This window comes from Pleurodeles waltl, chromosome 3_1 (assembly GCF_031143425.1).
Source record: "Pleurodeles waltl isolate 20211129_DDA chromosome 3_1, aPleWal1.hap1.20221129, whole genome shotgun sequence".
Lineage (NCBI taxonomy): Eukaryota > Metazoa > Chordata > Amphibia > Caudata > Salamandridae > Pleurodeles > Pleurodeles waltl.
In genome coordinates, this window is record NC_090440.1 from 1,373,412,694 (window position 1) to 1,373,425,511 (window position 12,818).

Consider the following 12,818-nt stretch of genomic DNA (forward strand, 5'->3'; position numbering starts at 1 on the left):
TCGAAATATATTCTTATTAGTAAAGCCACCCCTAACCACTGTGGTATTTTATAAATCCTAAGTTTGTGCTTCTTCAGAACAAACACTCTTAAAAAATACTGCCTACTAGTATGGATTACATGTGATTCCTACACCTTGTAATCCTTGGTGTGCGTAACATATCCGATAGACTAATTTACACAAGTATAATTCATTGTCTCTGTACAATGTGTATGTGACATTAAAGTGCTCTGACACCATACGCTGGTATGAGTACCTCTATAAAACAAATTAAATACATGTGACAAAGAGGCTATGTAGAGAGGATGGGCATTGTTGGAGGGTGGTAGTGAGGGATTCCGTGTAGAAGGTTGTCATTGGGTGGGGATCCAAAACTCTTTGTCTCCGTGAGCTCAACCAGCGCCAAATCCGCCCTGTTTCCATGTCTCTATGTAGCAGATGATGTTCTAAATGACTAAGAGGAAGTAGGATTTACAGCATGCAGCTGTAAATCACATGTTGTGCACTCTCGTGGCATCTGGTGTTTGGGTTTTGAATGTTAAAAGTTATTTTACTTTGAAGTAGGATGTTCAATTTCGAGGTAACCAGTGGTCCCTACCCTGAAACCCATAACGTACCCAGACAGAGACTCCACATTAGATTATTTTTTGCCTCACATTCTGGCGTGATTTGAGGGCTATGTGACTATTGAGAAATGAAGAAAGTTTTGACACCACAGAGCAGGAATAATCAGGACATCCTTCCACAACATCAAACTGTAACAGCTTTGATTGCATCGAGATGAAGCAATTTGAATAGCCAGGACCAGGTCTTATAAAAGTGGCTTGTTGTGGGAGAGACTATGAATAATACTCTATATAAATGTTGCCCCTCTTGCAATAGCTAACTTCCATGGTCAGACTAATTTTGAGTCAGTAAAGTCTCTCTGCGAAAGGACCACAACTGAGCTGCTATTCGGTCTTCCTTGCCTTTTGATCCATGAAAGCTTTTCAGCATTGATGGATCTCCTGTCCACTTTATGCAGAGATGCAGTACCAGTACTCTTCTGAGTTTGGTGCAGTGGCTGCAGATGATGTTGTGATGTGGGAGGATCTTTCCAGTATCCTGCAGGACTAATGGACGCTGGGCCCTGTTACCATGTCTCCTGAAGACCCCAACTCCTCAAGAGCTGAATCTCCAGGGGCACTAACAAAACCCAGACCCAGGAAAAATACCACACTTTGGGTTGATACATCAATAGTGATAAACATTCATAACCCCTGGGGCCTTGGAAAGACATAAAAAGTACACACATCGAGGATCTTCGCCCCAGGTAGCCAACCCCAAAACAGGTCTTACTCCACAGAAAGGAACATCCTGAGAGCACCTACCTTGTCCAAATACCTCCCTCGGAAAAAAAGCTTAGCATTTGACAACACTCACTGTAATCGGGCCAGGTGATGCAAAAACATATTCAATGCTGTAGGAAGATTGAAGTTGAGGAAATCATTCTTGGAGGTGAGTGAAGGTTCATCATCCTTCAGAGCCAAAATCAGCTTCAAAACCATGCTAGTCTTCACTGTCCAGGTTACAAAGACTGCAGAAAAGAAGACTCTGTAAGACATAAGGCTAAGAATGATATTTATTGATCTTGACATGGGCCATATATGTGCCTGACTTCCACAGGACACACAATGCCTTCCAAGGAACCATAGAATTACATTCAAGGAAGCCATTTCTGAAGCAATTAATAATGTTCCCAATTATTTAGATGAAAAACCACACAATGGACCTAGCCTACCACCCCAAAAATTGGCATCATAGTCTATACATTCTGGCTTGGATGAGAATCCCTTTTCAGGCCCACCTCGCAGATAACAAGATCCAGAGCAAACTGAATGCCAGGAGGATGTGTGGCATGATTACAGAGTGGCCAGTCTAGTGGACCATTAAAGGCATCTCGACCTAACAACACCTCTACCTATCATGGCATTATGGAAAGAACCACAGTTGCACTACATGCCAAAGAGGAAGAGGGTGACTTCCTTGTACAAAGCTTATCCAAACCTGAGAAGAGTTTTCAGTTCTTAACTATGTTAAAAACAATGTTGAAATACTCCATTGAAACCTTCAAAGACAAATGATGAAGTTTGGAGTGGCTATGCCACAAGCTGAAGAGAAATTAAAAAGAGCGCCTAAAGACATGTTGTGTTCATCTGGGCATGTGCCTCAAGGTTCTTTCATGGTACATTCCACTAGGAGAAGGAAACTCATGGAGTGACACCTCACTCCTTTACAAGAAAAGTAAAAAGATAAGTGAAGCAGGGAAACACATTGCATTGAGGCCATCAAACTTTGTGGCAAAATGCCCGTTACATAAACCCGTTAGACAGAAGTGACTAGAAAAACCAATGGGAGGAGAAAGAAGGAGTAATGCAGCATCTTGATGCTTTAGAGGGCTAAAGAGGCTGACAAAGTGGGGAAACTACTTTCCAAGACAGTATCAGGTGTGCCCTGGATACAACAGGCTTATAAGCCATATCAGCCACAGCGCCCCTTTCCAGGAAGTCAGGAGCAAGCCAGACAAGAACAGTATTCTAGAGGAATGTATCTTGCTATTACATTTTCCAGGCACAAGCCAAAGGCACTTCCACTATCAAGCATTGACCTTCCTCACATTCCCCCAACCATCTATCTTCCTTCTGCAGAAGGCTGAACCTACGCCTTCCACATTGGGATGATGTAACCTCAGATCAGTGGGTATTATCCATCATTACCCCTGGTTACTCTTGGAGTTTCACACCATACCCCAAAATATGACACCCCAGCCTCACAACATCAACAATTATCACCTCTAACTCCTACTGGAAGAGGTCTAGAACAGGTAGCATCCTCTCTGTACGTCCTCATCACAAAAAAGGCACAAACCCATGACACCAATTTGGACTTGTGACTGCTTAACTATGTCACCTCCAATCATATCAAGATGATCACCGTCCACGATATGGCCCACTTCTGGCTGTGGGAGACTATTCCCACTTGCGTTTTAGCCACAAAGACACATGTTTTCATCCCAAATATCAGACACATCGCAGAACATAAGGGTTTTGGAAGTTAAACATATCATCACTTCAAAGTCCTGCAGTATCGACTCACAGCAGCACTGAAGAGTTAGTGAACTCCAACCCTTGTCAGGTAAGGGACCCTTTATATAGATTCACAAAGATAGAGTTGTGTTGCACACTTCCCCTCATTTTTTGTCAAAAGTAGTATTGCCCTTTCATGTGAATCAGTGTATAGAATTACCTTCTTTTTTCACAGCCTTAATCACTAGCATAAAAAGCATTACACTTGTTAGAGATCCAGCCATCCTTACTTTGATGACTGCACTAGGAAAATGGAGTGACTTTTTGCTGCTTTTGTTCAACTATTTTCTGGCAACCTTAAATCGAAAACAAGTGTTGCAGAGTAGATAGTCAGATGCATCAAACTATGTTATGCTAAAGCAAAACGTACACTGTGTGACATTGAAAGACCATATCCACTCATAATTAATGTGTCACAGTGGTATTTTTGGGTAATATTCCAGTGGCGGATGTTTGTAAGACACCTACTTGGACTTCCATCCACGTATTTACTAAATACTATTGTGCGGACAATTGAGATGAACAAGAAGCGTTAGTCGGACAGATAGCTCCTAAAATATTGTTCCACTTGTCTTCCACCAGTGCTTGCTGGTCACCACATATGGGGGATGGGTACTACTATTCAGTCTATGCAAAACACGTGCTCTACAAGTATACATGCTGCAAACAAACCATGTGCGTTACCCGTAACAGTTGGTTTGTGGCCTGTATTGCTGTAGATTTACAAACACACTATCCACATCCCTGGAAGCGAGCTCGGAGTAAAATGTGTGAAGTCACAATCTAAAATGTAGTGTATATCCCACTGCACTGTGGGTTTTTGAGAGAGTGACAGCCAGTCACCTAAAAACTGCATTTCTTTCTGTGAAGAAAAGCATTCTAACTCCAAAACTGCAGGAGTGTGCACAGCATGTGTATCTCCAGAACTACAGACTGCATACTCATTGCTGCAGGTAAGCAACATTTTTCTTAGGGTCAATCCAGGTGCAGAGTGTACCTGCATGTGGACTTTGTGCATAAATAAAGTATCAGAACCCAATGTTTTGCTGGGCTTTGTTAATATATCCCAGCAGGTTTAAGCAGTAGGTTAGGGATGATGATGGCCTAACAGTGATGGACTATGCAGACCTTCAACACTTGACTAAGGGATAACGTTTCACATCACTGGGTAAGCGCTGTGTGACATCACTGCTTACTGAACACTTATTCCACTAGAAGACACAACCATGCATGCTCCTTCTCCTCCACTAGCTCTGCACGTGTAACTAAAAGTCACTTTTTTCATTTCTTCCCCTGGAGGTGCTCAATGCAGTCACATTGCTCATGCATACCTATCATTCAGCTAGAGAGGTCAAACTGGAAGCCAAAAACAGAGGAAAGTGTAGTAAAATGAGAGTATGTAAAGGAGTGACCTTACACAGCAAAACAATCAAAGAAAAAACTCAACTTCACTGGATTCAGGGTCGGACTTGGACAGAAAACAGGCCCAGGCACTAAAATAAAAGTAGCCCCCCCATTAGTGAATTAGCTCCCTATGAAAGTGGCTTATGTTTACAAATTGGGGCAGATTTGAACTTGTAAAGACAGATTGTATGCATTTTTGGAAGACATGAAATACTGCATGGATTTGTACTTGTTGCAGGCAATATGTGTGATAAAATCAAGGAAATAAACAGAAAAAACAGCCCAGGAGAGCATAAAACAGGCCTACAACCTTCCAAAAACTGGCCCACACACTGACGTGTCACACCAGGCCAGCCCCACCCAAGTGGACTGGCTTATTATGTTGCCATTGACATGTTTCTTGTCAGATTACTCTTTGGTGTTGAATTGTCTTCTTTTCTTGTAATATGTTATATGTTAGAAAATGGTTGTCTATAAGACATTGTGAGTGGTCACTAATGTGCTTTTGTGCTAGTTACTTTGCTGAAGCAAATACGCTTTGAACACAAGCTAGCATATCCCTTATGGGCTAAAAACCGAAAGTGTATCATGCTCCATCCTGTTGATTGCAAGCTAAAGGACATGGAGCTTCCTAGCACTCTTTCTCTGGCACTAGCTACACAGTTAGTTACTGATTACATATATTACCTACCGCTGGTTGCCAGTAGGTAGTTAAAGTTAAGACTAGTTTCCATAGGAAAAGCAGTTTTTGACTTGGCTATATCTTTGGCACTGTTTGAGGAATCTTGATGACATTTTCCTAAAAACATGTGTCAAGTTGTGTCTTGTTGTGCATGGAATGTTTCGGGGTGATCTGTGAAGGAGGGGCTGAGAAAAACGAGGAGTCAAAAAAGTGGGTTTCCATATTAATTCCTACATACATTTTAGACACGACTACAGCCCGAACTGCTGGATGGAATTACACCAAATTTAGCAGAAAGATAGCTCTTGGTCCAGAATGCGCACTTTTTGTTACTTGTAAATCTTTTCAGTAGTCTTTGAGAAATTGAAGAAAATCCAAAGTGGTATATCTAAATGTGAGAATACTTTGCAAATTCTCTCGATCTCAGTAACTATGACTCACGCCCTCACCATGCACTGGTAACTACCCTATGTATTACGTCACGCATAACATCATCTATGACATCACTGATAATATCACTGCAATATTTATAGTAAAATTATTGATGAGAAAACTGTGCATGGCAAGGGCACGAGTTATAGTTACCTTAGAGTACAAGTTTTAGTTAATTTAAATAAATCTAACTGCTGAATTTCCATGATTTTGTACGTTTGAATTGTGAGCCAAAAGGGAAAAGATTACGGGCCTTATTTATACTTTTTGGTGCAAAACTGCACTAAGGCAGTTTTGCCCCAAAAAGTTTTGCACCGGCTTGCACCATTTTTTAGCACCAGCTGGGCACCATATTTATGGAATGGTGCAAGCCGGTGCAAAGGGTAGGCTAGCTTTAAAAAAAATGACGTTAGGCAGTTTTGAGTCAAAATAAATGATTCTGACCAGATTAGCATCATTTTTTGACGCTAAGGGGCATATTTATACTCTGTTTGCACTGAATTAGCGTCATTTTTTAAAAACTCTAATTCAGTGCAAAACTAACTCCATATTTATACTTTGGTGCTAGACCCGTCTAGCACCAAATTTATTGAGTTAAAGTCATTTTTTGGAAGTGGAAACCTACCTTGCCTTAATGAGATGCAAGGTAGGCGTTCCCGTGCAAAAAAATGACTCTATGACCTTAACACCATATTTATACTCCCATGTACAAATGGTGCAAGGGAGGAAGGAGGGGTCAAAAAATGGGGCAAAGCTTGCTTTGCCCCATTTTTTAAGACCTGGGTCAGGGCTGGTGTTAGGGGACCTGTGGCCCTATTTCCATGGTGGAACACCATGGAATAAGCCCAGAGGTGCCCTCCCTAGGCCCTAGGGGCACCCCCACCCACACTAGAGGGACTGCGAGGATGGGGGACCTCATCCCAGGTGAGTACAGGTAAGTGCATTTTATTTTTGAAAGTGCCATAGGGGGCCCTGAAATGGCCCCCCATACATGGCACCGGGTGCAATGGCCATGCCCAGGGGACCCCTGTCCTCTGTGCTGGCCACTGGGGTGGTGGGCATGACTCCTGCCTTTTCTAAGGCAGGAGTCATGTGGCATGGTAGGTTTAGCACCATAAAATTACGCTAATCTGGTTAGAGTCTTTTTTTTTTACTCTAACCTGCCTAAAGCCATTTTTTGGTGCTAAACCCTCTTCTTCTATACTGCCAGCCCCACCCGACTAAAGTCATTTTTTAAAAATCTAGCCTACCCTTTGCACCGGCATGCACCATTCCATAAATATGGTGCACGGCTGGTGCACAGAAATGGTGCAAGCCGGTGGTAAACTTTTTGGTGCAAAACTGAGTTAGTGCAGTTTTGCAGCAAAAAGTAGAAATAAGGGCCAATATTTTGTAAGTTTGCGCCACTTTTGTGTCATAAAATGACGTTAATGCGGTGCAAAAAAAGTTTAAATCAGGGCCTTGGTGCTAGATGGGTCTAGCACCAAAGTATAAATATGGAGTTAGTTTTGCACCGAATTAGAGTTAAAAAAAAATGACACTAATTCGGTGCAAACAGAGTATAAATATGCCGCAGAGTATAAATATGCCCCTAAATATGGCGTTAAGGCCATAGAGTCATTTTTTGCACGGGAACGCCTACCTTGCATCTCATTAAGGCAAAGTAGGTCTCCACTTTCAAAAAATGACTTTAACTCCATAAATTTGGTGCTTGAGGGGTCTAGCACCAAAGTATAAATATGGAGTTAGTTTTGCACCGAATTAGAGTAAAAAAAAATGACACTAATTCGGTGCAAACAGAGTATAAATATGCCCCTACATTTGTATGCTATGTTGTACTGTTTAATTGTGTTTGATACAATTCTGTGTCGGTTCTTGTTGTGTAATGTTCTTGCAAGCTCCACATCTTTGCTTCAGAGCCAGCGATGCTATGTCTTAGAAGAATGTTCGCCTCTGGGAGGCTTTGACTGGTTGTCGCTGCAGGAGCCAGAATCTCATGCGCTACCGTCCCTTGAGGGGCTGGGTGGACCTTCGGTATCGGTCTCGCACCTCCCTTAAATTGAGCCATTGGGGAAGCCACAGGTTTGGTAATTTCCACCACCGGCGGACAGATTCCCTTGAAACAAACACATTTCAAAAAGATTTTGTAGCGGCTGCTTTTGTGGCTTTTGCGTGAAACTTTCTCTCAAAAATGAGCAAAAATTCATTTTTGAAACATTATAGAATTAAATTAGAACCATTGTCAGAGAATAAAAAGGCGGTGGGAACTCATAATATGGTTTTAATGTAATTAAGTCCCTGCTTACTGGGTGCTGAATGAAAGATTGTTACAGTGTTTATAAATAGTCACATCTACACCCACTATGTGTCTATTAATGGCATTTCTTGATGCTTTCACAGAAGCCCTCTTTGTATGTGGGTCATAAAGCAGCAGGGGGTGAAAAGCCGAGGGCCGGCATGTGTGTTCATAGCAATAGGACTTACCTATGTGTACCTACCTCTGTTGACACACGCAGATCTTAATCGCTGCAACGCCGAAAACACATATAAACACACAATGACATGTTTGAAGTTAGAGCTGATACATGCACGAGACAGACATATAGAGATGAGCACAAAACACACAATGGTACACACATGTACACACACTCAGTTAGGGGCACTTGGATGCATAGTGACACGTTCAAGGACACAGATAAAAACACGCACACAAGCACCTACACAAACATGCACAAACGTGTATACGCGTGCTCATAAACACACACAGAAACTAAAAATACACAGATACATCACACACGCCACAGAGATACACTGACATGTACCCCCACACACGTGCATGTACACAGTAATAACATGAAAACAGGGGCACAAATGTATAGATGCACACTGATACAAAGTGAGGCACGCAAACGCACACAGAAGCAAACATAGGCCTGAACTCATATGAGCACGCATACACATGCAGACACACACAGATACGTATACTACATGTCTTTGCCTGTATACCCAGACCGATATGAAACATACACACACAAAGTGACACACAGGCTTGTACTAATACTGAAACACATATACACAAATACACAAACATATTTTAAAAGTCACAAATGCATGCAAAAACACACATACATGTAGGCACACACACATGCCGTCACCTTCGTGCAGTCACAGCTGCACATAAACACGCATAACAGATGTAGCGTCAATGTTGATCAGATCTGACATATTGATTTTTACTTTGTAGAAAGCAGATTTAGCTGTCGCTGGCCTCACGATCACAGCCGAGAGGGAGAAGGTTATTGACTTCACGAAACCATTCATGACCTTGGGCATCAGTATCCTCTACCGCGTTCACATGGTAAGCTCTGTCAATCCTATGGTCTGGGTCACCAGACCCTGTATAGCGTTCAGATGGTAAGTGCCGTCAATGAACCTACGGTCTGGGTCACTAGACCCTGTATTACATTCACATACGAAGGCCTGTCAATTAATTCTAGCATTTGGTTCAATAGACCCTGTATCATATTCACATGTTAAGGACTCCAAATAAATCCTACGGTCTGAATCACTAAACCTTTATCGTGGTCACATGGTAAGCGCTGTCAATGATTCCTACAGTTCTGGGTCGCTATACGCTGTATCGCATTCACATATTACGGTCTGTCAATTAATCCTACGGTCTGTGTCACTAAACCTTTTATTGCATTCACATATTAAGGCCTGTCAATGAATTCTAACACCTGGTCACTAGACCCTGTTCATATGGTAAAGTCTGTCATTCTAGTCTGGAATTTCGGCCATTAGATTCTCTGCCTGGTTCACATTGTAAGATTGGTATTCATTCCTTAAATCTGAGTCAGTCGATACTGTACCATTCTAGACGACCAACCTCCTGCCCTACAGCAAAAGCCACCACCTCCCATACAACAGGCACTTAGTAAGTCCATGAGCACGTATTAGGGCTTGCATCACTCATTAGGTGCACTGATCACAGAGTAGATCCTGAGTCTGTCCTAGCGTCTGGATCACATCATCTTGTACCACAACAAAATGTCACCAGTGCTGTGCGACATGAGACTTTACAAACTGTGTAGTGGCTTTTGGGAGAAGAGATCTGCCCATAACGTGGCAGCTTCTCTCAGTGAGTATCACTTGTGATAAGAGAACTTGACTGGAGCAGAACTGTGGAGATAAACAGGGTTTCTTTAACGAGGCTTCAGTCTTTTCTCAAAGGAAAAGGATTAAAATGGCAAAGGAAAAAGAGACATCATCATCACCACCCCTCCAGGAAGTGATAGAAAGGTCATCCTGCCAGACGTCATAAAAAACGAAGAAGCATTTTCAAAGTGAAACATTCCGGAGTAGAAAGTGGAGGGGGGGGCTAGGAACTAGGATGGCAAAGCTGTCGAGTACCAGGTCCTTCTGAATTCCGATGGGAACAGTGTCAGCAGGTACCAGCCCTGTTGGAATTAAGAGATCCGTGGGAACACTGTGCGACCGAAATAACTAGGTGAGCTTTGGGGTAAAATGAAGAATTATCAGTTCATTATTTCTAAGTGACCCCACTGGGTCCCTCTTGAAGTCCCCTGGTAACTACCCTCCAACCCGAGTAACAGATGCAGTCAGTGTGTATAACCTCGACAGGTGGCAGAGTCACAAGGCGGATACGCAACGGAAACGAAGCCCTAAAACAAGAGAAAATAGCCCTATTCATAAGACATAGAAATAAATCCATTCCACATTAAGGGACATTACTAGAGCAGAGAATGCTGTGGCGGAACGGTAAGGCCGAAGGAGGGAGAAGGGAGGAGAACGGAGAGAAAACTGAATTATTTATTCCACACTTTGTTCAGCATTCACAACAGAAAATGATAGCGACAGGTGATTGATGGAAGAAAAGATGCAAGGGAAGAAGATGACAGCTCATATGCAAAGGAAACGACCCCGCTGGAGCTTGCAGAGGCTGGGGTCATTGAGGCAATGGGGCCAGATGAGGTACATCCTCAGATAATAGCAGCAAATCGAGAGGGTGGTGGCAGGGCTGACGGCGACAATGATGCCAAAGCGTAAGGAAGGCTGAAAGAAAGTCAGTGTATTTCTATTCCTTACGGTGGGCGAGGGAAGGGGGTGGCATACCGAATCAAGGCAGCCTTGCCTGGTTGACAGGCAGTGTGCGAACTAACATACAGCCAGCAATATAAAGCAACACAAATTGTGGTCTGGGAGGGAGGGACTAAGATTGACTACATCTAGATGCAATGTTCGACATTTATGGTGCAGTAAAAATGAGAAACTGGCTGAACGGAGGTGAAATGGTAAAGCTGCCCTCTTGGGATGCGCTATAGATGCCCTCTTGGAGGGGAGTGCGCTACCCGAATATCTTGTCAAATTACCACATTGAAGGAAGAAAAACTGACATGGAAATAGAATAAAGCAAGAATTACATGCACATTTGGGGAAGTCATTTTGGCCATCACAAAACGGAAGGCTGTGTTGTCTATAGTGCAATTCACTGCTTTGTAGAGGCCTCATCTGGGGTATTGTGTCTCTTTCTTGAGGCATTGTCTCTGAAAAGAGCTGGAAAGATAGAAGTTAGTCAAGGTTTTAATACCCAGGTAAAGAATGATTTAAAAATTGTCGTATGTGTATGCACACATAGTTGTTAGTATGTGCATATAAATAAATAATCAATTTCTTCAAAATTGAATTGTTGTATGGATGAACCACGTGACAATGATGTGATCATTTATATGTTACAGGCCCTTTAATCATATGGTAATAATCTAATTATCAAGCTAGGAATGGTCGTGGATTTAGGGATTGTGTTTTGCTCCACATATAAGACATGGGTATTGATGTGTTTCGAACCATTGTAAATATGCCAACGGCCTTCTTCAGGGGTGCTTTGATGTTCCATCCAATTAAGGTGAAACCCAAAGGGGTCGTGCAGAACACAGTCTACCTTCCTTTACATTTTGGAAAGTGTTAAAAAACTGTGGCATCCGAGCTTATAAGGAGGGATGCTGATTCTTCATATAACGCTCTACTGTGAACTGGTTGAATTTCTCGAAGTAGTTAACCCACAATTTGCTTCAAATTCACAAACGTCCCAATCTTGTTCAGTGACCACCACGATCTGTCCCACTTATTTTCTCCCTACTTACAGGGAAATGTAGAGGTGCAGATAAAGACTAGAAAGCATGATGATACTTAAGTGACTGGAGAAGAAACATTCTTTCCATCTATAATACAGTGTGCACACATCAGTCCCTCGGCAGGAATGAAAATAAGTAGAGTACATGAATTCAAAAAGCTTTAGACAAAAAACAGGGCACAGTAGCCTTATGCAATAAAGGCAAAGCTGAAGACATGGCAGGGTTTTTTGGGCTGAGAGTCTGCGCAAAACCATACTGTGGAACGCACAGTAGCTACTGATTTTAATTTTACATATATTTTGCCCCCAATATTCCCTTCTCTAGGCCTACTCCCTGGCTTGTATCACATATAACCATATCTGGCAGCCTTAAGAGGTGCTGTCATTTCTCTCAATTTCACTTGTTGAGATGTATGTAATAAGTATGGATTTCTGACCCACGGACTCTAATAGCGCTGGCTTCGTGCTCGGCATCTGACCAGGTAGATCTTTCAATCTCATTAACGGGTAATGTGGAGCCTGCGCGGAGGGGTGGGGGATGCTCAATAGAAGATGAGGTGAGAAGAAGGTGGTTTCTCCTGGGGGGGGGCATGATATCTAGTAGAGGAAGAGTGTACCGTAGACATGTGATCTGATGAGGGAAAGGCTCGTCTGTCTTTATAAACCCAGAAAGGTGGGTGTCCTCTAGAAGCTACGAGGGGCCACATCTATGCACTATGAAAGCATCATAGGAGAAAGGACAGGGATCTTAGCAGTATTTTATGCAACCACATACCCTAAGCAGTGTGACATACTTCCCATTTAGGCAAGGGCTTCAGTGTCCTCTCATAGGGGCAGTGAGTGCTATATAAATGTTGCAATGCAATATATTTCATTAAGAGGAGGCACTCCCACCTGTGAGTTCTGAGCTCAGCAAATGTGTGCCTCCTTGGGCTATGAGATGAACTGGGGGCACTTATGAGGATTTTGGTCTGAAAAGGAGTCCTTTATCCCATCAATCCAAATTCTGCACTGTGATAGC

At 42.6% G+C, this 12,818-nt stretch overlaps 1 protein-coding gene across 1 annotated transcript in view; it reads left to right on the forward strand.

The window, feature by feature from the left end:
- The window catches only part of GRIK4 (glutamate ionotropic receptor kainate type subunit 4), a 1,066,812-nt gene that overhangs the window by 968,193 nt on the left and 85,801 nt on the right, over positions 1 to 12,818 (forward strand). The window contains exon 13 of the mRNA XM_069224875.1: positions 8,888 to 9,001. Within this exon, the coding sequence (XP_069080976.1) occupies positions 8,888 to 9,001 (114 nt within the window). The remainder of the gene's footprint in view (positions 1 to 8,887; positions 9,002 to 12,818) is intronic.